Here is a 27,390-nt window from a genome sequence, read left to right on the forward strand (position 1 = left end):
CCGTTGTGGCTCAGCAGCAAAGAACCCGACTACAATCCATGAGGACACTGGTTCGATCCCTGGGCTTGCTCAGTGGGTTAAAGGATCCTGTGTTGCCACGAGCTGTGGTGTAGGTCACAAATGTGGCTCAGATCCAGCGTGGCTGTGGCTGTGGCGTAGGCTGGCAGCTACGATTCCAACTGGACCCCTAGCCTGGGAATCTATATGCTGGAGGTGTGGCCAGAAAAAGACTAATGAATAAATAAATAAATAAAACACACGTTTCAAGATACAAGTATTAAGAATTTTAAGTTGCTGCGCACAGAACATTAGACTCCGCGTACAGGAGTCTTCCGTCTCCCCTGGTTGCCTCACTAGGAATTTACTCAGTCTAATGTTGGACATTTGAGTTGTTTCCAATGCTTGTCTAACATGGGCAAATTGCTCCTAATTTGGTCTTTGAAGCCAGCTCTTACGTTCTCTTGACCTATCCCCCCAATTTTTAACACTTTTTTTCCTTGCCCCTGAAGATATTTTAGGTTCATCTGTACTTTCTTTGCCCAGCCCTGCATCAGCCTTTTCTCTAAGAAACCCTGGTTCCTTCTGGTAGGGGGGTATTTGGAAACCAAGATCTAGGCAAAAGCTGTGCCGAGTATTGCCAAAATACAGCGCCTAAAGGCTTATTTGGCAAAGATAAGAATTGGCTATTTAAAAAAAATAATAAATTCGTGTCAATACCTTAGATCCCAAGGTAAGACCACAGGGTTCTTTCTTGCTCTTCTATAGCCAGAACCTCATCTGAAACATCAGCTTATTCATCCATCCATTCCTTCATCTGAAACATCAACTTATTCATTCATTCGCTCAAGCTCTCCAGCTTCTGCTAGCTGTTTTTGTGCCACAACCTATTTGTTCTTAATGATGTCTTGGCACTTGGAATGTTCTCTTTCTTTTTCACAAAGACACCCTCAAGCCTCCTGAATCCGAGTTAATGCCCCCTCTGCTCTCTCTGTCCTTCATGCATACATGGCCCACACCTCCTGGCCCAGGTGTGTCCCTCTTGCCAGACTGGGAGTGTCTTCGTCCAGAGAAAGAAGAGAGAGAGCAGTAGGTCCTGTCTACTCTTTCTGCTCTGGCTTCTTGCAGGTGTAATTATCTCTGTTCTCTTAACTACAGTACTGAGGAGTAGAGAGTATCATTCCCTTTTCACAGCCAGGGACACTGAACCTCGGAGAATTAGGCCAGGACTTCATCGTTTTCATCTTTGTGCTCTCCCAGCCCCAGCACGTAGTAGGTATTTAATACAGGCATACCGCAGAGATATTGTGGGTACAGTTCCAGACCACTGCAATGATGTGAATATTGCAGTAAACCAAACTACGAATTTTTTGGTATTCCAGTGCATACAACAGTTATGCTTACAGGTACTGTGGTCTATTAGGTGTGCAATAGCGTTATTTCTTTTAAAAAGGCAATTAACAAATGCTTAACTGCTAAAAATTGCTAACCATCATTTGACAACGCAGGGTTTGTCACAAGACTTCAATTTGTCAAGAATGCAACATCTGCAAAGCACAATACAATGAGGTATGCCTGGGTGTGTTTCTTGAGTGACTAGATGAGGGGCTCTGTGGAATGTGGTGGTTCTTAATATGCCGTTTGCCTAAGAAGCACTTTTTTTTTTTTTCTGAGAAATATTTTTCAAAATGCAGATATTCAGGGCACTCCCCTGAGAGTCTTGGGTATCTTGTGTTATCTTGAGGTTTGGGGTTGGCCTCGGGAATCTGCAGTTAACAACCCCCCTTCTGCTCCCAGGATATTGTGAAGCATGTTATTCATAGCACCTACCACTACCTGAAATAATCTTGGTTATTCACAGTTATAAGCTCTAAGAGGGCTAGGCTGACCGGATTGGACCTTCGACCAGTGCCCGGTACAGATCAGATGCTCCCTAAAAATGTGCTGAATGAATGAATAAATGAATCTTTAAGGTCGCTTCCAGCGGGAGTGTTTGGTGAGTCTGCCTTGAACGCCTGCTGAATGGTAGCATCAGTGCTTCGGTGAACGTACGGGTGATGGAGGTGATGCGCCCCGGCTGGAAGGAGGATGCGCGGGGCAGGGGTCTTGGGTGGTCCTCGCGGCGGGTGGGTGACGGTGGCCGGGGGTGGGGCGGGGCGGGCCCGGAGGCCCCAGGGCATCAAGCCCTCGGAGGACCGCGGGCGCGCGTCGGGAGGGGCCATGACGTCATACCTGCAGAGCGCAGCTTCCGCGCCGGCTTGGACGCCGCGGCGTCGTGACGTCACGGCCACGGACCCCCTTGGCCCGCGCCGGCTGGGGCGGGGCGCGGGCCGGGCGGCGCCGTGACGTCACGCCTGCGGAGCGCCGCGCGGCGGTTGGGGGCGGCGGGCGCGGGCTCGTGCGGGGCGCGGGCTGGGTGCGGGCGGGCGGTGCGGCTCCGGGGCCGGGCGGCGGCGGCGGCATGGCGGAGAGCGAGGCCGAGACCCCCAGCACGCCCGGCGAGTTCGAGAGCAAGTACTTCGAGTTCCACGGCGTGCGGCTGCCGCCCTTCTGCCGCGGGAAGATGGAGGAGATCGCCAACTTCCCGGTGCGGCCCAGCGACGTATGGATCGTCACCTACCCCAAGTCCGGTGAGCCCCGCGCAGACCTCGCCCCGCCCGGCTCTGCGGCGCGCCCGCCTCGGGGGCTTCCCGTCCGTGGCAGGGAGGGCGGGGGGCGGTGGTCGTCCGCGCCGCCGCGCCCACCACTCATCCGCTGCCCGGAGCCCGACAGGGCGGGGTGGGTGGGGGTCGGCACGCAGTAAGGGAAACCAAGGCCAGAGATCTTCGGAGGTGGGCCCCGGCGTCCGTGGCTGGACAGCGCCCAGTGCGGATGGAGCCTGCTTGGCAGGAGCTGCCGGGAGGACAGGCCCAGGCCCATTACCCCTCCCTGCGTCCCCTCCCCTTGCCTGGCGGGCTGTGTGACCTTGGACAGTCACCTAGCCTCTCTGTTCCTGGGCCCAGTTCAGCCTTTGATGAGCGCAAAGTCCTGGTGATGATCTGGAAAGGGGCACCAGGGCTTCTGCATCTCTCGTTTCCTGCGTGGGCACCGGCTGGGGGATGGGACTGGCCATGCTCCGAGTGCGTGCCTGGTGTGTTCCCTTGTTTCAGGGCCGCCTCCATCCCCCTGGTATCGGGCAGAACCAGGCCATTCACACTTGCTAGCATTAACTGACGTCACGTCCATGACAACCGTGTAAGGTAGAGACAGTCACCCCCACTTTACAGTCTAGGCACTGAGGCTCAGAGAGGGGAAGTGGCTTGCCCAAGGTCACACAGCTGATGAGTGACAGAGCTGAGATTCAAAGCCAAGCGGGTCTGTGTCCAGGACCTGACACAAGAGATTATCGTTGAGTGCCTCTGCTGAGGTTTGCAGGGAAAAGAGGCAGCTTTCCTGTCCTTGGAGCACTCCTGCGGGTTCTCCTTGCCACTGTATGGGAGAGGGAGGGAGATGCCCCACTCCAGATAGAAGCCTGGTGTAGACAGTGGTGGCCTCGAATTCTTGTTGGAGGAGCAGGGGAGACAGGTTCCTGGAAGCCCTGCTGTTCTCCTGGTGGTCCGAGCTGTACAGCATCCCAGACACTGAAGGCTAACGTCTGATCTTCTGAGGGAGGTTGGAGAAGGGGCTGTGGGTGCAGGGCCCAGGGAAGAGTCTGGAGCTCCTGCTGGGCTGTCCTTGGGAAGAAGGAAAGGAAGGGGTGTGGGGATTCAGAATTGTGCAGATTTTAGAGCCATAGGTATGGTTCATGTGCATAAGCTTCCCCCCTCCACCAGCTGGGTATGGGTGGGGCTGTACTTTGGCCCCTCCCAGGAAGTGGGATCAATACAGACTAAAAATAGCCTCCTGTCGGTGTAGGGCAGGGTTTGCCTCCTTCTGAACTGCGAAGAGCTTGCTTTGGGAGCTCTTTAGGATTTCCGAATCGCAGATGCGTGATTTGTGGTTCTGTGTTACTCCGTCCATTTTACAGCGAGGAGCCGGAGGGTGAGAAGTTAAGTGGCTGCAAGGGTGGGGGAGGCCCCAGCTTAGAGAGTCTTCTTGGGGCATGTGGGGTGTGCTTTAGAGGGGCCCCGCCTCAGGGGCCTGCTGGGGCTCTGAGGGGCCCTTCTGGGCACCTCCGGTGGGGGATGAGGTGTTAGTTTAAGGAACTTTCCTAGAGAACCCAACTCCTATCGCTCGTAACTTGCATCTTTTGAAGACAAACACAAGCACACTCCGAGTTTTTCCACAAGAAGCGTAAACATGTGGCTCTCTCCTTTGGTGCCTGGGAACCCAGGTGGCTGGAGACCCTTGTGTGGGGTCCCTTTGCAAAGAGCCTTACAGAGTCTCCTTTTTAAAACTTAAAAAAAAAGAAAAAAAAATTCCGCCAGCCTTTGTGGCCTTTCCAGGTCCTTTCTGTTTTCCTTGTCTTTAACCTGAGGGTGGGTGGCCTGGAGACTGCCCTGTGGAGCTGCCTGTATGCCCGGGGCAAATGCGGTAGCTACCTGCCCCAGCCGCCTCCTGCCCCAGCTGACTGCCTGCTTTGTCACTTACCAAGCCCCCTGTGTCCGTCATCACAGGAAACCCCCCGAGAGCCCTCTGATCAGAGGTGGTCTCCCATCTCACAGGTCAGGCACGGAGCCTCTGGGCACTTAAGAGCCTTGTGTCTGGTACAAGGCTCATCTGAGCTGACCGTGGGCCCTGAAGTGAAGGAGGAGCAGAGTCATGGGTTTATGGAGGCCAGTGTTTTCTTTCTTTTTTTGCTTTCTTCTTGCTTTTCAACCTTGGCCCCGTCCGTCTTCCCGTCCACCCCGTGGGATGGTGACGGGACAGATGAGAAGCTCTCTCAGCAGAGAGAATGACCCACACTAACGGAAACTAGTGCTTCTGAGGGTCCCCCACTCCCCCCGCCCCCACTGGCTGTAAAGATCATTACCTGACATGATGGCGAAGGGACTGGAGCATTGGCCCCCCAAATCTGCGCTCAAGATTTTGTCTCAAGCAGAGGCAGAGGGCCCTGGAAGTCACCTCCGGGGCAGCCGGGGCAGCAGGAGGAGCAGTCTGGGTGGCAGACTCAGGCTCTCACAACTTCCCAGCCCCCATCTCCCCAGGACCCTCTGAGGGGCTGTTACTTTGCATGCAGGCCAGTCGCAGTTTGTGATGCGGCCACCCTGGGAGTGGTGCAGCCGCCCTCTGGCGGGGCCTGTGTGCCAGGTGCTCTGCCTTGTTAATCTAGAGGCTCAGAGAAGGCAGGAACTTGCTCAGAGTCACCCAGCTGCCCAGGGACAGTCAGGTCTAGTCAGGTCCCCAGGTCCTCTGCCCCTGCAGAGGAGAACAGCCATACAGTCCCCAAGGAGGAGATCCCACCTTCTGCTGTGCTTCGGGATGGACGTCTAGGCCACTTCGGGATTGGGGGGGGGGTCCCTACTCTGAGTCCTGCATGTGGACTTCAGGTGGGCCTGGTCACATTTCCTATCCCTTGCCGTCCCTTCCTTCCCGACTAGCGCTGGGTCTGCAGGGGACACTGTGCTTAAAGATTAAGAGCCTGCTCTGGAGCCGGACGCCTGGGTTTGAGTGCAGCTGAGCTGCTTACTGCTCGATGGCCCTGGGCAGATGACACGTTACTGATGACAGCTTTCACTCCCTGGGCACCCATGGTGCCCAGATGCTTTCCTTGGTGCCTGGGGTGCAGAGAAAAGGCCCGTCTGGTGCCCGTCTGGTGCTTGTCCTCAGTGAGCTCCGGGTCTCAGGGGACAGGCAGCTCCAGGGTGGCGGGGGCGGGCACTGGGGTGAGGAGGCAGAGGGTCCCTTCCTTCCCCGCCTCACATGAACCTCAGGATTCCTTGGGTTCCAGGGCCCGAGTCTGGGGATCACAGTGAACTTGCAGGTGGTGGAGCCAATAGGGCGGGCAGGGCCCTTGGCCACCACCGCCCTCTGGTGGGGACCAGCTTCACAGCGGGCTTCACAGCGTGGGGCCGTCTGGCGGTAAAGGTAGTGATAATCGGATCCTGCTTTTTTCCACACCACTCCACTACTTCTAGAACTTTGTGTTTCTGACGTTTGAACCCCGGTGACAGGTTGGGACCGTGCCGTCTGATACAGGAGCCTCTAGCCACAGGCGGATGTTGAGGTTTGATGCGTTGAAATGGGGCGGAGTTAGAGATTCCATTCCTCAGTAGCAGTCGCCCTACTTCCCGCGCTCAGTTCTGCGGGGGCTGCGGCTGTCGTGTTGGACAGCACAGGCGTCAGATACCCTCCCTTGTCGCCGGACCTTCCGTGGGACGGCGCCGGTTCCAACCGCGGCCCCCAGAGTGGGAGCCCGTCGTGCCTGCTGAGGACGCTCCTCCTTGTTGCTTCTGGACTGTCATTCATCCTTGTGGCCTCTTTGGTCCAGGATTGTAGCGTGTTAAATCCGATTGTGTCTGACGTCTTGTGTCTGGTCCTGAGGGCCCCGAGGGTCGCAGGCCTGGACGTGTTCCTTGGCTCGGCCAGCGCACCTGCCTTGGTTTTCTTTTCCTTTGGCTTCCCACCTGTCTCGAAACACATCCTTGTTCTCTTGCCACTGACAAGGAGGGAAGCAGTGAGTCACTGCCCGGGGCAGAGCATCTGGCCCCAGCTCCAGCCCTGTCACCATGTGACTTCAGTTGCTCATGAAAAGTGAGAGGGTCGGGCCGGATGGGTTCATTGAAGTGGTAAATTTTTGACAGCTTGGGGTGGGGAGCCGTGGGGAGGCGCACAGGCCCCAGGCTAGATGCTGTCGTCATTTCCTTGGTGCGGGTCACCAAGCCGAGGAGAGGTGGGCTCAGGGACGGAGAAGGCGATGCTGTCCTCCAGGAGCCACAGTGACCCTGGGAAGCCAGCTCTTGCCGGTGAAAGCTGACAAACTGGGGTGGTCACTCTCGGGGGCAGGTTAGGGGCCCGGGAAGGAGGGCTCGGAGAAGGAGGGTGGTCACTGGAGGACCGCATGGAGGAGGTGAGCGGGGCCTGGACCTGAGGGCTGGGGGGTTACCACTCAGACTGCTGTCCCGCCCTTCCCCTTGTTGGAGCCTTGGAAGTGTCCCATGTTCTTGGGAGTGTTTCCTTTTGGGGCAGCAAGAGGCCCGGGGAGCGGAAAGGGCGGAGTGCACAGTTTTTACTTGTAGACGGTGGTGGAGATGAACCAGCCGCAGGAAGAGCTGGCAGAGGGACCGAGGGGATGGCAGCCGGCATGTACCCAGCATCTGTTCGGTGCCAGACGCCTCCCAAGTTTTCACATACGGTTTTTGCATTTAACTTTTGCCTGGGAGGAGCGTGTGGCCTCAAAATGTGGATCAGGAAGCAGGATTTCTTGGGGGGACTTGTCACCCGCACCGAGCTCACATTTGTTCCAAGAGCAGTGTGAGCGTCCCTCCCTTCCAGTTACACCGGGTAATGACTGCTCTCCAACCCAGTGTTAAGTTTCCTGCCTCCTGGGAGAGCGTGCAGGGGCCGGAAAAGGTACCCGGTTGCTTTGTTCTGTCATCTCCCCCTTTCCCTTCCTTCTCCCCCTTCCTCTCCTCCTCCCTCTTCCTGCCCTCTCCTCTTCTTTCAGCTGTTGGCTCGTAATCCAGAGGCCTTGGAATTGGGGGAGGAGGCGGGGTTGGGGGGAGGAGGCAGGTTGGGGGGAGGAGGCGGGATGGGGGGAGGAGGCGGGATGGGGGGAGCTGGGATTGGGGGAGGAGGCCGGGTACCGGGTTGGCCAGGGAGACATTCTCCTTTTCAGTATATGGGTCTTGGAAGGAATGCCTCCAGAAGAACCCCCAGGGTTCTGGGGAAGAAAGGAGCAGGGGCCTCTGGGAGGAACATCATTCTGATGCCAGTGGAGGAGGACGAGGCCGCCGGGTCCCCCTCTGAGCTGCAGGGCCTCACCCTGGGCTCCCGTTTCTCATCCTCGTAGTCAGTGCTGGTCTTTCCCCTCCCCTCCCCCGTGCACTGGCTACTTGCTTCGGTGGAGCACAAACCCAGTGGGTGCGCGGTCTCAGCCCCGGCTGCAGTCTTGGGCTTCTTCCCCTCTTACTGCTGGACTGTTGCGTGGTCTGCCCCCGCCCCTTCCGGTTCACCTTCTACTCTCCAGCCAAAGTGACTTCTTTGAAACACAACCCTGACCCCCTGCACTCCCTTGTTAGACCTCTTCCCCGACTCCACGTTGCCTTCAGCCACAGTAAACGTGGTGGTCCAAGTTCTGTCTCTGTTCTCGCCACCACGTGGACTTCGTGAACACACCAGGCTCCTCCTTCCCGCCATCTTTTGCTCCTTCCGTCTGGTGTGCTCTTCCCCTCCCCTCCCTCTCCTTTTCCTCCCCTCTGATTATCTGAGGAGGATTTCCCATTTTTATTTTAAAGCTCCCCTCGTCTGTTCGCTGTGGGACTGTCCATCCTCTGCCTCCCTCCTGTGCCAGCCTTTTAAGATGGCCCTCCATTGTCTCCTGGCTTGCATAGCTTCGTTGAAAAGTCAGCTGTAAGTCTTTGTTTGTTTGGGAATGGATCTTTGTTCTGTCTGGCTGCCTTCAAGCCTTTTCTCTTTCTCTTTGATTTTAAGCACTTTGAATATTATGTGTCTAGGTTTTGGTTTTGGTTTTTCCTCTTGGGGAGAAGGATGCTTATCCTCTCAGGGTTCTCTGAGATTCTTGGACCTGTGGTTTGGTGCCTTTCCTTATTTTGCAAAAGTTCTCAGCTATTATCATTGCACATATTTCTTCTGTCTTGTTCTTTTTTCTTTTGAGATTTCAATTACAACATGTATTGATTGTTTGCTACTATTCTGTAGCTCTTGGATGTTCTATTTTTTCACTCCTTTTCTCTTTGTTTCTCAGCTTGGGTAATCTCTGTTGACCAGTCTTCAAGTTTACTGATTCTTCCATTTATCGAGTCAGGTCTACTGATGAGCCGTTGACAGCATTCTCTATTTCTGTTACTGTGTTTTGAATCTTTCCTCTAGCATTTCCTATAGTTTCCATCTTTGCAAACTACCCATCTGTTTGTGCATGTTGTCCACCTTCTCTGTGAAGTCTTTCAACATTGTATTTTATTTTATTTATTTTTTGTCTTTTTGCCTTTTCTAGGGCTGTTCCCGTGGCATATGGAGGTTCCCAGGCTAGGGGTCCAAACGGAGCTGTAGCCACTGGCCTACACCAGAGCCACAGCAATGCAGGATCTGAGCTGCGTCTGCAACCTACACCACAGCTCACAGCAACGCCGGATCCTTAACCCACTGAGCAAGGCCAGGGATCGAACCTGCAACCTCATGGTTCCTAGTCAGATTCATTAACCACTGAGCCACGCCAGGAACTCCTCTTTCCACATTTTAATCAGATTAATTTTGAATTTTCTGAGTTTGATTCTGTTGAGTGTTTTGTCTCTTGGCAGTGGATTTTTTTCTTCTTGCCTTTTTTTTACATGAGTAGTACCTTCTGGTTGAATGCTGGGCATAGTGTGCCAGCATCAGAGTCTGGAGTCCGTTGTATTTGTGCTTGGAGATGGGCCTGTCTTTTCCTGCCAGACCGCTAGTGTAGGTGGTGAGTTAGTCTGGTAGGAGTTGGCTGTGTTTGGGTTCCGTTGTCACGCTGGTCACTTGAGTGACCCTGGTTTTAATTCCTGTAGGGTCATCTTGTGCTTAGCATGGGGACTCTGTTTTTCTAGAGGGCCTTTCCTCAGTGTTTCTGTCCTCCTTTAAGCTTTTGGTCTGAGTCCTAGAGGGGTTTCTTCCCACCTCCTGTTCCCTCCCTCAGGGTGGGCTGTGTTACTTGATGCTCTGATTTACTGGCTGAGGGGAGGGTGGGGTGGTCCTCCGTCATATGGTCCAGGTACAGCCTCAGGTGGGCTCTGAGTTCTCGCTGGGGCTGTCCCAGTGATCCCCCTTCATGGCCTCCAACTCTGGTTTGATGGTAGGTCTTGTGCAAAGAAGACTTTCCCACCCCCCCTTTCAGCGTCGGGGGCCTCAGAGCCTGGGGACCCGTTCCCGCCCTCCCCCTACAGGGGCAGAGTTCTTTTCTTTCCCCCGTCTCCAGCTGCGTTGGGTCTCCACCAGCACCCCAGGGGTGGTGGTGACAGGTGTTGCTGCTGCTTCCCCCGTAGCTTCAAGCGTTCTTCCTCGAGAAGAGAAGGGTCCTGCCGGGTGTCCCTCTCGCTGCAGCTCTGATGCTGAGGAATGCTGTCTCCACCCTGCCACTGCCCCCCCCCCCAATCTTTCTCACGAGCACCTAGTAGGTCTGCAGAGAAGAATCCCCTGGGTGTCAGCTCTCTCCTCATGTCTCCCGCTCTGCCAGCCCATGGTCACTCTGCATTTTGTGGAAGTGCCACCTGAGTCCTTCTCTCCCACTTCCTGGTGCCTGGCTTCTCTTCCTCCTGGGCCCGTCTTCCTGGATTCCAGCCTCTTGGAAGCCTCAGCTCTCTGAGGGCTGAGTTGGGGGAGGTCTTGTAGTTTATCCGGCCTTGCGTGGTTGGTGCAGGGCCATGCCCCTCCCAGCTCCCTGCCCCACGGCGGCAGCAGCACTGCTTCCTGCTGTTCGGACGTCAGGGGAGGCGGTGGGCGTGCCTTCTGGGGGTCAGTGCGCCGACAGCGGGTGCTCTGCTGTTAGCAGGGAGTGGGGTTCCAGCTGGAGCTTTTGGAGCACATTTGGGTGCGTGCAGGGGCCATCAGGAGGCCCCCTGAAACATGCTTTGCAGACTTCCTGGAGTTTTCTGGAAGCTAAACAAGTTATTTCCAGAGGAGCTGGAGAGCCAGAGACGTTGGCTGGGCTTCCTGGGTGCTCTCTGGCGCACCCATGGCTCTCGTGAGGCTCAGCAGCCTGGAATGAGCCGAGTTTCCTGGGACCCCCACTCCCGCCGGAGGCGGGCAGTGGGCTGGGCGTCTGCATGGGGTCTTCTCAAGCCTTGAGCAGACCAGCCTGAGGGGGCGGCCTGACTCTGTGCCAGGTGCTTGGGAGGCTTTTCAGGTAAGCAGCTGAGGCTGCCTCTGCAGGGACTAGTGGAGGGTCCTGGGATTTAGTCTGCGTGGCGGCCCTCACCCGAGGGAGGTGAGGCCATCTGCTGGGCTGGGCTGGGCTGCGTCTTCGTGGTGTCCAGGCAGCAGCAAGTGGCCGAGCCAGGATTTCAGATGAGGTCTTGCTCTTGTGGGTTTTGCTGCTCCTGTTGGGGGGGGTGAGGCCCGGCACTTGGGTGGCTGAGCTTGGGGCCTGGGGACCTGGACGTGTGGTGGGCGGTGTGGTAAAGAGGAAGCCAGGAATGGTGCCCTCGAGGGTGGGGCGGGCACAGCGCAGGGGGCTCACTCACCAGCTCCCACTCCCAGCAGTGAGGGTGCTTGGGGCCAGGTGAGAGTAGGTGCAGGTGAGAAGCCTCTGCGTGTAGGGGGCCGTCCACTGCGCAGCCCTGCAGGGCAGCCGGGGCAGATGGGTGGGTGCTGACAGAGCCAGCCGGGGGAGGGCCTCAGTCTCCGTGCTGGGCCAGGCTCACCCTTCCTGAGTCCCGCGTGCCGCGCTCTCTGATGGGGTGAGTGCCCTGTTTGGAGGGCCGTTGGGAAGCCTGGACGTGACGGTGGGCAGGGATTGCTGTGTTTGGGCCCTGTACCCCGTTAGCCCTTCCTTGCATTTCTTCTCATTTCAGCTCCACCTGGAGCATTTTTCCTGTTGCCGAGTGAGAGACCACCCGGATGCAGCACCTTAAGACACAGTCATTCGGAGTTCTCATTGTGGCTCAGCAGGCTAAGAACCTGACTAGTGTCCATGAGGATGCAGGTTCAGTCCCTGGCCTCACTCAGTGGGTTAAGGATCTGGCATTGCCACCAGCTGCGGCATAGGTTGCAGACACAGCTTGGATCTGGCATTGCCATGGCTGTGGTGTAGGCTGGCAGCTGCAGCTCCAATTTGACCTCTAGCCTGGGAACTTCCATATGCCACACTGCAGCCTATTAAAAAAAAAAAATGGTAATCAGTGTAGCCCAGGGTCTGTCCTGATCTCAGCCCACACACCTGCAGGTTGACTGGGGGTCCTGCTCCGGGCTGGGCTTGGCTGGGGCAGGTCTCCCTCAGGTGTGTCTCTTTCTCTCCTGGGACCAGGAGGCCGGCCTGGGAATGCCCCGCCCTGGAGATGCTAGAAGCACAGAGGAGCCAGCGGGACCACACAGAGCTCTGTGCCGTCGCCTCCCTGCATTGCCCTGGCCAGTCTCCTGACCCTCCGAGAGGGTCACGGTACCCTCTTCTGGGAGGGGCTGCGAAGTCACCTGGCAGGCAGTGCAGAGGGCCAGGGTGGAGAACGGGGGAGCTGGAGCCTGCAGCCCCCTCCCTGACACCCTGCAGCTCACTGGTTCGTGCTCCTGTCCTGCAGGTCCCAGGTCAAACTCTGCTGTTTCAGAGGGGCCTCCCCTGACTTTCTGGGCCCCTCCCTCCTGGGGGGGGGCGCATGCTCTGCCTGATGGGTCAGCAGCCTCTTGGCAAGGGTTGTGTGCGGGGTTCTGAGTGTGTGTCCTCATCTCTGATCACAGGTGCCCAAGAGCTCAAGGCCCCAGAGCATGTCACCCCAAGGAAACTGAAGGCCACAGCTGGGGAGGGAGCTCTGAGCGGGGCCCCTGGGGGAGCATCACAGGTGCAAGAGAGTTGGCTGCTGTCAGGAGGTTGTAGGTCGAGGGCACTATGCCAATCCCGCGTCCCGTGGAGAAGGGCAGACTTCAGTCACGTGTTTAGCACCTGCTCTGTGCTGGGAACCATGGCAGAAATGGGACATGAGTGGGTGGCAGAGTGACAGCCCCCAGAAGCGTCCATGCCCGGATCCCCGGAAGCTGCCCTTCAGACAGAGAATATCTGGGACTATCTGGGTGCACCCAGCAAGAGCTCGGGGTTCCTCACAGGGCAGCGGAGAAGGGGGCGGGGGAGGCACTGACTGGAGGCTGGAAAAGGTCGGAGGCAGATCCTCCCCGAGCCCAGAAGGGAGCGCAGCCTCGCCACCACCTTGATTTTAGGGGGGGAGACCTGTGCTGGCCCTCGGCTCCTCGCAACTGTGGGGTGATGCCTTTGCGTTGTTGTGAGCCTCTGAGTTGGTGGGAGTTGGTTACGGCAGCGGTAAATACTAATGCGTAACTAAGACACTCTCGGGAGCTCCCTGTCAGCTCCCCAGGGTGCAGAGTGTGCTGAGAGCAGTTGGACAGGAGGTCCGGGGTCCTCCGGCCAGGGAAGGGCACCTAGTGCGACTCGAGGTGTCCAGGAAGGCTTCAGAAGCAGAGGCCCAAAGGTCAAGTCCGGTTGACCAGGCGGCCTGTGGAAGGCGGGGGGGCTGAGAGGTGGGGGCAGGGCCGTGGCAGCCGGGAGAGTGGATGGAGAGGCTCCTGCTGTCCTGCCAGGGTGCCACCTCAGTGGCGGGACTTGGGGGTGGCAGTGGGCACGGAGAAGACTGGACACAGCTGCCACCTGGTGGAGACCTCTGCAGAGCCAGGGCTGTCTGACGGCAAGGGCTGTGTTTGGCCGTTGGCTAAGGTGCTTAGCAGGGTGGGGTTCCAGCCGAGGTCTGGTGCCTCCTGGGCAGGTGTTCTTCCCCTAGACCCGTGCTCCGGGAGCCCCCACCCGACCCCGTGGCCCTTTAGCCCTTCTCTCGGGCCGGAGGCAGTGCGGACCCGAGTGGGGCTGGCCCTTGGGTGTCCTCGGACTGCCCCTCAGCGCTTCTGTCCCTGCAGGCACGAGCTTGCTGCAGGAGGTGGTCTACCTGGTGAGCCAGGGGGCCGACCCCGACGAGATCGGCCTGATGAACATCGACGAGCAGCTCCCGGTCCTGGAGTACCCGCAGCCGGGCCTGGACATCATCAAGGTGGGCTGCGGCAGGCGGCCGCCGGCATGTCCCCCGTGGGCGTTCCCGTGCTTCCACCCCGAGTGACAGTGGTCCTGGGGCCCGTGGGTGGACGGAGAGCAGGGGGCTTCTGGGACCCTGGGTAGCTGCCGGAGAGAGACCGACAAGCCGTGCTGGTGCTGGTGGCCCTGGAATTGACCCCGTGGGTGACGTGGGTGACCTCGAGATAGAAAGGAGGCAGGTGCCAGGGAGTCGGGGGCCCGGGGGCGTTCTGGTGCGGGGCCCCGCCCCATCGCCCCTCTCGCCTCCGTCTGTGGAGGGACCCGGGCAGGATGCGTTTGCTTCGGATGTCTGGTACCAAGACCGGAATAAACATCATCCCGAATCCCATCCGCTCTGCCCCTCAGACCTCTCGCCACCCTCCCCTCGGCCTCCTCCCCGTTCAGCCCCATTTCCTGCCTGCCCACCTGTCCATTCTCCCACTAGATGAGGGGTCTGAAATACAGCTCTGAGAGCCGCCTCCCGCCCCCTGCCCCCCACCGTGGGCCGAGCCGGTCCCTGCACCCCTCCTGCCGCTGGGCTCACCGCCTCCAGCCCTTCCCACCCTGTGCTGGCCACGGTGCTTCAGCCTGTGTTGCATTCACACGGCCCCAGGGGAGCTGCATGGGGCACCTGTCTGTGCTGCCCCTGCTCTTGGCATTGGGGTCCCGCCAAGAATGGACAGGGTGATGTCACAGCCCTCGCAGAACTCAAGAGTCCAGCGAGCGAGCCGACAGGACAGGAAGACCTAGAGTCCTCGTGGTTAAAGGGAGACCAGACGGGAGCAGAGTGGGACTGGTGGGGCCAGCCTCTCAGTGGAGGTGGTGGGGACGTGGGGATGCCTGAGTCAGGGCTGGGAGCGCTGCGGCCGAGGGAGGGGCCAGGCACATTGGGAGCAGCAGGAGGCCCTGTGCTGAGACCGACCGCCCTAGTCCAGCAGCCCCTGCGCCCAGGGCTTCCTCTGTGGCCGCCCTTGGCGACTCCAGGCCACTCACAGTACCTTTGGCTCAGGCTGTGGGCCCTGAAGAGGGGGACCGAGTCTGGTTCATGTCTGCCCCCAGGGGCCTACGGGGTGGGGGTGGGGTCCATGTGGCAGGTGAGCGGTTTGCCAGGGGGCTCCTGACTGGCCCGAGACCCTGGCCCCCCGGGCTGCTTAGAAAGGCTGAGATGAGCTCCCGCACACCCTCTGAGCGCTTGCTCTCTGCCCCTGCAGGAACTGACGTCTCCCCGCCTCATCAAAAGCCACCTCCCCTACCGCTTCCTGCCCTCCGACCTCCACAACGGCGACTCCAAGGTGAGCCCCCCTCTGCCCCCTGTTGCACCCTCGCCTGCCGCTCCCCACTCCCAGAACGAGAGGCCGACGTGCCCGTCCAGACGGTGGGCGTCACAGGCCCATGTTTTCAGAGAAGCTCGGTGTGCTGCGAGAGGCTGCCTGGAGCCCGTGTCCAGCATTGTGTCTGGGTTTCTAGCTTTGGCCTTTCTTCACATTTGAACTTGAACTTGACCTGCCAAAGTTCAGCCTCTACCCATTAGGGCCTGAAGACTCATGGCTCTTTTCACTGTGTCTGATTGTCCTGTTTTCTCAACTGTATTAGACGTATGAGGCCTATAACTCTCATCACCAGGGTCAGAACCGTCGCTTTTTTATGTTCTGCTGATTTTGCAGTAGTTCTGGAGGCAGCGTTATCTACCGTTGCCAAGATGTGGAAACCACCCAAGTGTCCCTCAGCACATGAATGGATAAAGAAGATATGATATATCTGTGTGTGTGTGTGTGTGTGTGTGTGTGTGTGGACATGTATATAATGGAATACTACGCAGCCATAACGAGAGTGGAATTCTGCCAGTTGTAACAACATGGATGGACTTGCAGGGCAGTCTGCTAAGTGACCTAAGTCAGACAGAGAAAGACACATACTGTGTGATATCACTTATATGTGGAATCTAAAAAATACGACAAAGTAGCAAATGTAACAAAGAAGAAGCAGACTCACAGATACAGAGAACAAAGCAGCGGCCACCAGGGGGGAGGGGCTGGGGAGTCAGAGGTGCAGATGACTGTGTGTGAAATAAATAAGCTGGGAGGATACACTGTACCTCATGGGGAGTACAGCCAGTCGTTGATGATTATAAGTGGACTGTAGCCTTTAAAAATTGTGAATTTTATACACACTATATTATAAACTTGTGACTTATATAATATTGTACAGCAACTATACTTCAATAAAAAAGTAGTCTTAGAGAACAGAAATATAATGAAACGCCCACATGGTTGTCCGAGTCGATGCTGTCGAGTGGACAAGACTGCCTCCCTGCGACAGAGTGGTCGTGGAAAAGCGTGTGGCCTTGGCACTCGAGGGCTGACCTTGTTGGCAGTGGGGTCTGGAGCGTGGGTTGCATGCCAGTGGACTAACCTCCCCCGTCCCCCGTCCCCCGCCCCTCCCGCAGGTCATATACATGGCTCGGAACCCCAAGGACCTGGTGGTGTCCTATTACCAGTTCCACCGCTCCCTGCGGACCATGAGCTACCGGGGCACCTTCCAGGAGTTCTGCCGGCGGTTCATGAATGACAAGTGTAAGTGTTCCAGCCTGTGCACCTGACAGCGGGGTGTTCCTCGTTCCCCGAGCGCCCGTGTGCTCCATGGAAACCGCGCGGTCGCCTGCTTTTCCCGCAGACCAAGGGGCTGGGGCTTCAGGGTGTCGGGAAGCCGGGGTCGGGCTGGTGGGCGGCAGAGCAAGCATCCGCAGCAGAGGCCTTTCTTCCTCCCCACATCCTGGGGGTTCTGAGAAGCCCCCCATTAAAAGTATCCCTCTTCCCACCTGGATTCTGAGCAGTGAATTCAAACCCAGGTACCTCGGTGGTTTCAGTGTGAGACCCCACGACCTTCAGCCGGACTGGAGGACTGGGCGTGGCCCCCAGCCCCAGGCTGGTGTGGCTGGGTGGGGTACACTTTGGGGAGGGGGAAGGCTGTGCCCTGGGCAGAAAGCTTGTCCCCAGGGGAGGGGGGATCTGGGGCTGAGGGAGCCAGGGCCCTGCCATGTGTCCTCGTCCCTGGAGGAGCGGCTGGGTCACACCCACTGCACTGGGTCTAGGCAGGGAGCCTTTCCCCTGGCAGCAGGGCTGGCAGCTCCTCGCTGTGGTTCTGTCCCTGGCCTGGGGCTCCCTCGTTGCCAGCCCTGGCTTCTCTGGGTGCCTTTCTGGGACCACAAGTGGGCAGTTTAGAGTTTACTCCCAGCAGAGTTTTAAAATGGGTCATGGGCACCCTTTAATTAAATCTGAACCAGACCCTTCCGCCTGGAGTCTGGAAAGACACTTCCTGTTCTGTTTCCCAGCTCAGGTCACCCTCAGCCTTGTTGTCCACTTGGCCAGCCCAGTCAGGGTTGAGCTCATGTGATGATTAGGATAAAATGTGTAAAGGCGGTCCGGGAGGGCGGGACCCCAAATTTAAATGGGTTCCAGGGCCGCCAAACCGGAACTGCCTCCTGAGCCTGCGTGATGCTCAGATCCGCCTTAGTGCACCGATGCCCAGGCCACCCACAGCCTGAAGGCCCTCTCTTCCTACCCTTGAGTCCCTGCTTCACCTGTGCCTGGGAGGAGGGACCCCGGGAGGGAGGGGACAGGTGGAGGAGGCTCTGGCACCTGCACCCTAAGGCCTCTGTCCAACCTCCCTTTGCCCACCCGCCCACCAACTGGCTTAGGCCCATCATGGTCCACCAGGCATTTGGAGCGTCCACTCCCGTGGTTTATAAGTCCTGTTTGTGTTTCTGCTTTTATAAAGCAGCCACCTGCATGAGGACAATGCCATCGTAAACAGCAGGTGTCCGCCAGGTGCAGACTGCCCCATGGTACAGGGTTTAAAGCCTCCTGCTCAGAGCAGAGCAGTTAGAAGTCATCTCTCCAGGCCTCTCCACGTTGTGAAGGTCATAGCACTGCCCAGCACGGAAGCTCAAGGCCACACACACTTGCTGTGGCCCTAACAGAGCCTTCCTGCCCTTGTACGTGGCCTCCCGTGCCCTTCTTTCTGCGGTCCCCCCACCTCCAGTCCCCCTGGCGTGCCGTCTCTGTCCGAGGTGCTGGAGGACGTGAAGCGCCAAGTGCAGACAGGCCATGCTCTTCCCTAACAGCAGGGACAGACGCTCTGCCGGAGCCCCGTGTGGGTCGTGACCCCACAAGGCAGGACACGGGAGCTGGGGCCGTGCGTCCAGCCCAGGAGCAGCATAGAGGAATCCCTGCGTGAGGGACTGCTCTCCTCCCGCTGTCCCTGTCCCTGCCTCTGTGACCCCATTCACGGTGACCACGGCCCTCGCTGTCCCCGAGTCACTCTCCTGTCCACCCTGCCTCCACCCTGCCCCATCCCCAGTTAGCCTCGGTTGCCTGTGAGTGTTCTCTGGCAATGAGAGGGGTTTTCTTGCCCTCTTGTCTGTGCGCATGGACTGCTCTGCCCCAGGGCCTGCCCACTGGGTCCGTGTGCCCTCCGTGGGCATGGCTTTGGGGCCTCATCTCAGGGCCCCAGGGGTTATCAGCTGGTCCTCGAGTTACTTCGATGGCCTCCTTCTCTGGACTTGCTGGTCCTGTAAGTGGAAAGGCCAGCCTGGCTTTTAGGTCCCACCCTTCGTGTGGACTTGCTCCTGGTCCAGGCGCGGGGGTGTGCCAGGCCGACAGGGAGGATGCGAGGCCTGGAGCTCAGGGCCCTGCCACGAGGAGACTGAGGCCCTAGGCGGCCAGGATTTCCCAGCAGTGGGTTTCCAGCGAGGCCTGGCTGAATGCCTGCTGGTAGATTCATTCCTGCCCACAACCCTCTCCTTCCAGAGCCCCCCTTCACTCCTCATAAAGTGCTGGCCTGGAGAGGGCCTTCTGCTTTGACCTGGTCCCCAAGGCCCCCCTCAGCAGTCCCCTTAAACCCCTTGGGACCCCTCACTGGACGGTGGGGCCCAGGCTGCTGCTGTGCTGCCACCTGCTGGCTGGCTGGCAGAATGACGTTGGCGAGTCGGGCTGGGGCAGGAGGTTCGATCCGCAACCCCCTGGTGTTCCCAGCCTCGGGCAGACACCTTGGGCAGACTTGTAAGTGCCGGAGGTTGTCAACACTGGGGGGCACAGGCTGCGTTGTTTGAGCTGTGGCTCTGCAGGGCCAGCAGCAGCCCTTCCACTCGTGGACTCGAGTTCAAGGAGGGCCCTCCCAGTGCCTTGCTGCCCGCCCCGCCCCGCCCCCGGAGCTTCCCAGTGCTGCCCCCAAGGGCCTTTCTGGCCGAGAACTCCATGCGCTGCTTTAGGCGCCCCCGCAGCTGTGGGGGCGGCACAGGTTCTGTCATCGCCACGTCCATGGAGGAGGCGGCGCAGGAAGACTCAGTGCCTCTCCCGTGTCTCCTAGCCCGTGAGGCTTTGCAAGGCCGGCTGCCCCAGGCCCCAGCCCCATCCCGTTCTTCCACACTGCTCTCCCACCGCCCTCCCATCTGCTCCCGCCGTCTGTTGCGGAGCCCCCTCCACGGACCCCCTCCGCTTCTCATGCCTTTAAGACCCGTCTGCAGCCCTGGCCCCCTGGCCTGCTTCCTCTGCTGCCTCTTCCTCCCTTCACTGCCTGCCCAGCCCTTACCCATCCTTCCAGGCTTGGCCGGTGTGGAGGGGGCTTCCTGTGTCCATGGGCCTCCCTCCCAGGGCTGGTCACTCCAGAGCGCCATCTCCAGCCTCTTTGGTGGTTGGCTGCCAGGCCAGGAGCTCCCCCAGCCCTGGACGGTGGGGTTGTATCCACAGGGCCCAATGTTTGGGGGGCTGCTCAGGTGAGTGAGGGCGCAGGTAGCACGGCTACTACTCGGGCCAGCCCCTGTTCCCCAGCGGGCCCAGGGTCCATCCAGATCTGCTCCCCATTGCCCAGCAGGCCCAGGGCCCCCACGTCCTTTGGCCGAGACCTTCCTCTGATTAACACGGAAGCCCCGTGGAGGTCGTAGTGACAGGCCTCTCAGTGAGAAGGCAGCAGGACTCCGTAGTGTTTACGAAGGATGTGGCGAAGCAGTCTGGCTGCACTGTTGGCTACATCTGCCCGTGTGACCCCAGCCCACGCCGAAGCCCTGAGGAGCGTGGGAAACGTGGGGGCTGGTGGGGCCTGAGCTCTTTGCCCGCCCCGCGCCAGCCTCGGTTGTCAGGACGGGGCTCCTGGCCTCTCGTCGTCCCTGTGACTTCCTGGTTCTGCAGAGGGTCCTGCCTGACAGACCCCATCCTCAGCTCTGTCTCAGAGTCTCCTACACCCCATTCTACCCCCGACAGCAAAACTGGTGACAGTTCTGGGCATCACCGTCTTCCTGGTCACCCCTCGTTAGGGGAACTCATGGGTGCCAACCGTCATCGCAGAAGAGGAGGCCTTCACCCCGAGGGCTGGGTCGAGCCTGGGCAGGAGGGACCCGTGCAGAAAGGAGGGAACATGGGGCTTGGCTGGGCTCGTGTGGGGCTGCCCCGGAGCCCAGGCCTTCCTGGGTCACAGCCCCAGGCCGCCAGAGAGGAGCCTTCTGGAGAGGGGGGCAGGGCAAGGCCACTCCCGCGTGCCCGCTGCCTCCCGTGACGGCTCCCCTGTCTCCTTGTCCCCGCAGTGGGCTACGGCTCCTGGTTCGAGCACGTGCAGGAGTTCTGGGAGCACCGCATGGACTCCAACGTGCTCTTCCTCAAGTACGAAGACATGCACCGGGTGAGTGCTGCCTGCGCCGAGCGCAGCCGGAGCTCCCAGCCGGGAGGGCAGGGCTGACTGCGGGGCTCGGGAGGCCGGCTGGTCCCAGAACCCCCCCCCCCCCCAGGCCAGTGCCCCCTGGCCGAGTGCAGCCTCTGGGGTGCCAGGTCTGCTGGGCTGTAGAAAGCCCTGTTTGGTAGTTTTCTGCCTCCAGGGCGTTGGAGCAAACAGCCAGCCTCATCCTGCTGCTGCCAGCACCCTGTCTGTAGGTGACCTGCTTGGGCCCAGGGCTGGGATGGCAGGGCCCCCATTTCTCATCCCAGCTCTCAAACTGCCAGCCAGCCTGGTGGTTTGCCTGTGCACCCATTCAGGCAGGTGATGGGCAGCGGCCAGGCCCTGGTCTTGTCCCCTTGAGCTTGTTGTCCTAAAGGGGGGCCGACACGTCATGTGCCCCATCGTTGTCGTTGTCGTCGCAGCACTTTGACAGCGTGTGTGTGAGGCCTGGGACACTGCTGTCCCGCTGCTGGGCCTGACCCTCCTGTTGTCCCAGCAGGAGTGTGACACCCTCCTTGCTCACCGTGACCCAGCAAGCCTCCCCTGGCCCTTCCCTCTCCGTGTCCTTCCCGTTCCCCGCTCCTCTTTGCCCGACCTCAGACTTCTCTCTTGAGCGCCTCCAGTCAGGCCCCCTCCTCCAACCCTGCCCCGGGCCGCTCTGTCAGGGTCACCACCACCCCTGGGGGCTGAGTCCCTCAGGCTGTGCGCAGACCTCGTCTTCCCGGCCCCCTGCAGCTCGTGGGACAGTGTGTGCTGTACCACGTCCCTGGCTGCTCCCTCTGGATGCCCGAGGGCCGCTCACCCCCGACCTCAGCTCTGGTCTCCTCCATCCCTGCCCCTCCCGTGGGGGCCGCAGCCCTTCCTGGGCCCTCAGCCTCATCTGTGTCGCCTGCTGTACCTTCTGCTTGGATGTCTGGTGGAGATCGCAGACTAATGTCACCTCCAAGCCCGGCTCTGGGTTTGCCCTCACGCCCTCCGCCGAGCTCTCATGGCCCTGCCCTCATTTCCATCTTCTGCCTTTGCCTCCAAGGCGAATCTCTATCTGACCGTTTCTGGGTCCGCCCCGTCCCCCTGGCCTGGCTTGTCCCCACCTCCCTGCTTCCTCTCCGGCCACATGGACGCGGGTTCCTTCCATCTGCGTGGGGCTGCTGGGCGCCGGGTATTGCGTTCAGGGCAGTGGGAACAGAGGGCCGTGCGTGTTCTGTGTCCGCGTGGACACGAGTGTCGGTCCCATCGGGACTGTGCAGGGCTGAGGCCGTGGGGGTCCACAGCGCAGGGCGGGTGAGAGAAGAAGCCCAGCTCATCCAAGCTGCAGACACACCCGCAGGGCCCCTGTCCTGGCCCGTCAGCTTCCTCCTGGAGCCTGGTCGCCTCGGCGACGAGAAACTTAAGCATTACAGTAGGAGAGAGTGGGACGCATGGCTTACGTGAACCTTAAAGCTGCAGCACGGCCTTTGTCCCAGCCGCCCTGGGCTGTCCCCAGAGGCTTCATTATGGGCGTGTGCTTTGTAGACCTGCAAGAGAGGAAACAGCCTCTAGCTTTTCTCTTTTTTCTTTTTCTGCTTCACCTGCAGCATATGGAAGTTCCTGGGCTGGGGGTCAAATCCAAGCCCAGCAGTGACCTACGCCATGGCTGCGGCAACCCCGGCTCCTTAACCCACTGTGCTGGGCTGGGGATCAAACCTGCATCACTGCAGAGACAATGCTGGATCCTTAACCCACTGCACCACAGCGGGAACCCCTACCTCTGGCGTTTCCCCTGCCAGTGTTTGGGGACTGCCTGTTGACAGCCTGAAGCTCTGGGCAGGACACTTGGTGATGCTCAGATCAAGAACGTGAGACGTTCTGGTATTTCCCAGGCAGGGGCAGGTAGTGGCAGTGCGGTGGGGCTGTGTGTGGCGAGCAGCTGTGTGCTGTGTGCTCCCCCTGCCCCATCGAGACTGTTCTGCTGCATCAGTCCTGTGCCCTGTGCCCGCTCTGTGATGGGGCCCAGAGGCGGCTTTATGTCAGCGAGCTAAGTGTAACCGAATCTGGCTTCACACCAAGCCAGCTCCTCTCGCCTGGTGAGGGGGGCTGGCCCTGGAGCCTCTCTAGGGTCCCCCGGGGCCTCCCTGCCCTCCTGGCGCCAGCCTAGATTCTGCAGGTGGAGGGCAGGAAGGGGAGGAGAGTGAGCTGGCCTTGCTCTTGGCGCAGTTTCAAAGCACTTTTATTTCTTTCTTGCTGCTGCGAGACCTCGTGTCTGCTTCTGAATTCCCCGGAGGACCTGCGTTTGAATTCCACACCTGCCACTTGAGAGCCAAGTGCCCTTGGGCCGTTTCTTAACCTGAATTCTATTTCCAGACGAGGCCAATATCAGGCTTGTCTCGAGGACTCCACAGGGCCGTGTATGCAGAGGACCCAGAGTCATTTTGGTACAGGTGCGCCCTCTGACGGGCTCCCACGCTCTCTGCTCTTGTCTTCCAGGACCTGGTGACGATGGTGGAACAGCTGGCCAGATTCCTGGGGGTGTCCTGCGATAAGGCCCAGCTGGAGTCCCTGATCGAGCACTGCCACCAACTGGTGGACCAGTGCTGCAACGCCGAGGCCCTCCCCGTGGGTCGGGGTACGTGCCCCTTCTGTCTGCGTCTCCCTGGGGGTCCCCCTCCTGCTGGTGTCCTGCTTTCCAGACCCGTATCCCCCATGCCAGGGTTCCACTGCCCTGTGCCCCCTTTCTCTGGAGCCCTCTGCTCTTCAGGGGCAAGACGGTGACCCAGAAAGTGCCATCGAGGAGCTGGTGTGCGCTGCGGTCACACACACGGTGTCGTCGTTCTCGGGGGCTGTGAGTCCACAGGGGTGGCGGCCGGGGAGTCAGGCTTTGCGGGCGAGAGTTTTTCAGGCAGGTGCCTTCCCAGACGGCCCCGCAGGCCAGACCCTGGGCAGGGGTCTGGGGCTGTGCTGGTTCGAGCGCAGATGGCAGCCTCCAGCCTCAGCGGAGGCGGGAGTTAGAGGAAGAGGCTGGGAGGGCGTCCGCGGGAACCAGGGCAGCTTCTCCACGGCCACCGTGGGCGCTGGCGGCTCAGGCGGGGGGCAGCCCCCTTGGGGGAAGGGGTGTAGGTGTGCTGTGCGTGTACACGTGTGTGATGTGTGTACATTTGTATGTGGTGCGTGTACAGGTATGTGTGTACATCTGCATGTAGTCTGTGGTATGTGTACATGTGTGTTTGTACACGTGTGTACACACATGCATGTGGCATGTGTAGTACATGTGTGCTTGTGTGCATATGCATATAGTGTGGGGTGTGTGTACATGTGTGTTTGTGTGTACACGTGTGTGCTATGTGGTATGTGGTATGTGTGTGGTTATGTGTACATATGTATGTGGTGTGTGGTTTGTGTACACGTGTTTGTGTGTACACATGTATGTGGTGTGTGGTGTGTGTGTGTATGTATGTGGTGTGTGTGTTTATGTGTACATACGTGTGTGGTGTGTGTACATGGGTGTTTTGTGTACCTGTGTGTGTACACGTGTGTGCGGTGTGTGTACACGTGTGCTTGTGTGTATGTGTATGTACATATGTATGTGATGTGTGTGCTGTGTACATGTGTGTTTGGACATGTTTGTGTGTACATATTTATGTGCTGTATGGTATGTGTACATGTGTGTTTGTGCACATATGTATGTGGTATGTGTGATATGTGTATTTGTACGAGTGTGTGTGTGTATGTGTGAGGTGTGTATGTGGTATGTATACCTGTGTATGTACATATGTATGTATTGTGTGCACATGTGTGTTTGTACACGTGTATGTGGTGTGTTTTGTGTACCTGGGTGTTTGTACATGTGTGTACACATGTATGTGGCGTGTGGTATGTGTACATGTGTTTGTGTACACACATGCATGCACTGTGCACATGTGTTTGTACATGTGTGTGTGCGGTGTGTGCACACTGTGGACACGTGTGTGCTGTGTACATATGTACCTGCGTGTACACATGTATGTGGTGTGTGGTAAGTGCATGTGTGTTTGCATGTACACGTGTTTGTGTGTACACATGTGTGTGGTGTGTGTGCCTGGGTGTTTGTACATGTGTGCGTGTGAGAGAACAAGCAGGAAGTGCAGGCTCTGCGGGGTGCCTGGCAGCCCTCACGGAGGCTGGCGCCCCCTCCTGTGACTTGGGCCTGAAGCAGCGTGAGGCGGGGAGGTGTTCCAGGCAGGCGTCCCCAGAGCCACCGTGGTGGCCGAGGCCCTGTGGGCACCCTCCGCACCCCGAGCCCCGGCCCCCGTGCTCCCTGGGGTGGGCCTGGAGGCCTGGGAGCGATGCCGGGCTCCGCAGGCAGCTGAGGGGAGCGTGGCTCCGGCCACACCTTCGAGCTGCTCTGGCCTCTGTCCTTCCTCTCGAGAGGCCGCTGGCAGGGCTGGAAGGACAGGGCAGGTCACTCTCCAGGACAGAGACAACAGCCACGTCGCCTTGTTGCTTATTTCCTGGCTGCATCTTCACAAACGTTTATTATTTACAATTTATTTGCTCTTTTTTAGTTTTGCTTTTGCTGTGTTTTGTTTCCCTTGGATGTGGCCTCCGGAACCCCCTTTCGGTTGGTTGGTGTGGCGAGAAGTGGCAAGGGCACGCTGCGTGCCCATGTGCTCCCGCCGACGCGTCTGCTTTATCCTTGCTCACCTTGGTTTTGCTTTCTTTCAGTTCTTTTATTTTGTTTTCTTTTAGCTCATTGCCTCTTTGCTCAGAAGACCTCCTAGCGTTGGTGAGCACGCAGGGGCCTGAGTAGCCAGCTGCATTGCTTAAATTTGAGTCATATCACAGCATAAATTGCACTGTCTTGATTCCAAACCCTAAACCAGGTGGGTGACGCCTTTGATGAGCTCTCGGCTGCCTCAGCTGAGAAAAATAATCATGGAGAAATAGATTTATGGTGTGGTTGGTCTAGAAGCTTCTAACTCTGTCCCTCTGGTGTCCTTAGAGGGTGGCCAGAAGAGCCACTCTTGTTTCCCTTTCCAGCACTGATGGATACTTTTCCATGACACGAAGAGAAACCCTCGTCACTCTGGAGCTGTTGGCTCAGCATGTGCAGGCTTGCAGCTCAAACCTGAGGTCCTGCCAGGACAAGGACCGCCTGTTCATAACGGAGCTAAGGAAAGCTTTTGCTGGAGACAGCAGAGCTCTGATCCCAGAGATCAGGGCTGCAAACAGATTCTAAAGGAGCATGTCAGCCCCAGAGGCGGTTATTGCAAAGCGCAGCCTTCGCAGCTGCTGCAGGTGGGGACAGTGACCCCACGTCTGACCTCTTGAGTCGCCGTTGCTGTTTGACCAGAGCGACTGCAGAGTCTGTTGTTGTGGAAGCAGATTCCGTGGTTTGCCGTCATTTCGAGCGCCGTCCGCCTTCCCTTCGTGAAGGGACGGGTAGACCCTGCCTGTCCAGCCGACTGCCGGCTCCAGGCTCCCTCTCGGCTCTGACCTCTGACCGGGGCCAGGATGGAGTGGCGGGGGCGGGGCTGTAAGTGACCTTGGTATTGAGCTGGGAGCTCTGCCTGTGCTCCTCTCTTCATATCCCTCCCTGAGGTTGCAGGCAGGCCTCTCGGAACCTTCCCTCGGCCTGGTCAGGAGGCTTCCTGCTCACCAGAAACTGTTCCTCCTTTTGGGATGAGTTTTTTTTGTTTGTTTGTTTTGTTTTTTTTTCATTTTAAAAGTCTCCAGAAGCAAATGCCGCCTTGGTGGCGCTGTTGAGCCGTGACAGTGAGAGGTGGCGTCCGGAGGACCCAGGCCCACCTGGTGCCCGGAGCCATAGGTCTGCCCCATAGATGGATCCTCTGGGGTGTGAACCGCCGGCTCTGCGCCAGGTGCCGGGGACGCAGCGGTGAACGCCCCCCCCCCCCCCAAGGGCCTCAGCCCTGCACGTTTGTGGTGCTGGGGGCAGAGCCCGTGGCCGTGACCAGGCTCAGGAAAGCAGGTTCAGCTAGTCTGTAGCTCAGGTGGCCTGTCCTGCGCCCAGGGGCCAGGTCCAGAAGGGCCCGGGAATAGATCTGGAACCTTCCGGATCCATTTCCACGGCTTCCTTTGGTTTGGCCGCCGGCCTGAGAGCAGGGAGTGCAGCACGTTGTGCTCTTGTGTGTGTTTCAGGACGAGTCGGGCTCTGGAAGGACATCTTCACTGTCTCCATGAACGAGAAGTTCGACCTGGTGTATAAACAGAAGATGGGGAAGTGTGACCTCACGTTTGACTTTTACCTATAGCAGCAGCAACAGCAAACTTGCATGCTCGCAGTACCCAGACACTATAGCTCAAGTCCCGTGTGCACCCATCTGTTACTTGCTGGGCAAACTGGAAGCGGCGCGCGACACCGGGGAGGGAGGGAGACGGCCGGGAGGCCGCGGGGAGTGGGCTTCTCTCCGTCCGGAGCAGCCGCCTCGGCTTTGGAGTTCGGCGTCTGCACGTCTGATCACAGAGATGGCGCTTCTGATGGCCTGGACCATGCCTGTCACGCCTGTGACATATGCAACTAGAATGTCTACCTTTTACAACCCACATGACTTACTGTATTTTATAGAGCTTTTCACGGGAAATCTAAATAAATGTCAGTCAACCAAATAAAAGTTCATTTCCGAGGGACTCAGGAGCGAGCCGCACCCGAACGGTAGAAAGGTCTCAGGGTGGACTCTTCGTTTTTGTAGTTTTAGTCCATAAGGCACAGCCACTCGGTTCTCGCCTGGTCGTGAGACGCAGGTGAGGACAAGGACGAGTCGGGTGTGGGGCTAGTTCTCAGCTGCCCTGAGCCCGCGGCTCCGGGCGGGACGGGCGCCCGATGGAGGCGGCGACCAGAGCGCCTGCCACGGAGGCGCTGAGGACACTCGGCG

General features: G+C 58.6%; 1 protein-coding gene across 2 annotated transcripts; it reads left to right on the top strand.

The window, feature by feature from the left end:
- Positions 1–1,217: 1,217 nt before the first annotated feature.
- SULT4A1 (sulfotransferase family 4A member 1) lies at positions 1,218–27,129 on the top strand. 2 transcript variants are annotated; one of them, XM_084955055.1, is made up of 9 exons: positions 1,218–1,269; positions 1,506–1,566; positions 1,859–1,993; positions 13,690–13,820; positions 15,052–15,132; positions 16,287–16,413; positions 20,418–20,512; positions 23,009–23,147; positions 26,657–27,129. In XM_084955055.1, the coding sequence occupies exons 4-9, from the start codon at positions 13,758–13,760 to the stop codon at positions 26,767–26,769; spliced, it is 618 nt and encodes a 205-aa protein (XP_084811181.1). In that variant the 5' UTR covers positions 1,218–1,269; positions 1,506–1,566; positions 1,859–1,993; positions 13,690–13,757; the 3' UTR covers positions 26,770–27,129. The 2 variants fall into 2 exon arrangements, with proteins under 2 accessions (XP_084811181.1, XP_003126025.4); XM_003125977.6 differs by lacking the exons at positions 1,218–1,269; positions 1,506–1,566; positions 1,859–1,993 and adding an exon at positions 2,368–2,627.
- The last annotated feature ends 261 nt before the right edge of the window (positions 27,130–27,390 follow it).

The sequence above is a fragment of the Sus scrofa genome, chromosome 5 (genome assembly GCF_054392235.1).
Source record: "Sus scrofa isolate SSC_HxYL_T2T_F1_AM1 chromosome 5, Sscrofa_HxYL_maternal_Yorkshire_Landrace_v2.0, whole genome shotgun sequence".
NCBI classification, from domain to species: domain Eukaryota; kingdom Metazoa; phylum Chordata; class Mammalia; order Artiodactyla; family Suidae; genus Sus; species Sus scrofa.

Excerpts from the sequence above, each read along its gene's own strand:
- SULT4A1 (XM_003125977.6), top strand. The coding sequence starts at position 2,459 with ATGGCGGAGAGCGAGGCCGAGACCCCCAGCACGCCCGGCGAGTTCGAG. Across the intron at positions 2,628-13,689 it reads CGTCACCTACCCCAAGTCCG|GCACGAGCTTGCTGCAGGAG; the intron begins GTGAGCCCCGCG and ends CTGTCCCTGCAG. Across the intron at positions 13,821-15,051 it reads CGGGCCTGGACATCATCAAG|GAACTGACGTCTCCCCGCCT; the intron begins GTGGGCTGCGGC and ends CTGCCCCTGCAG.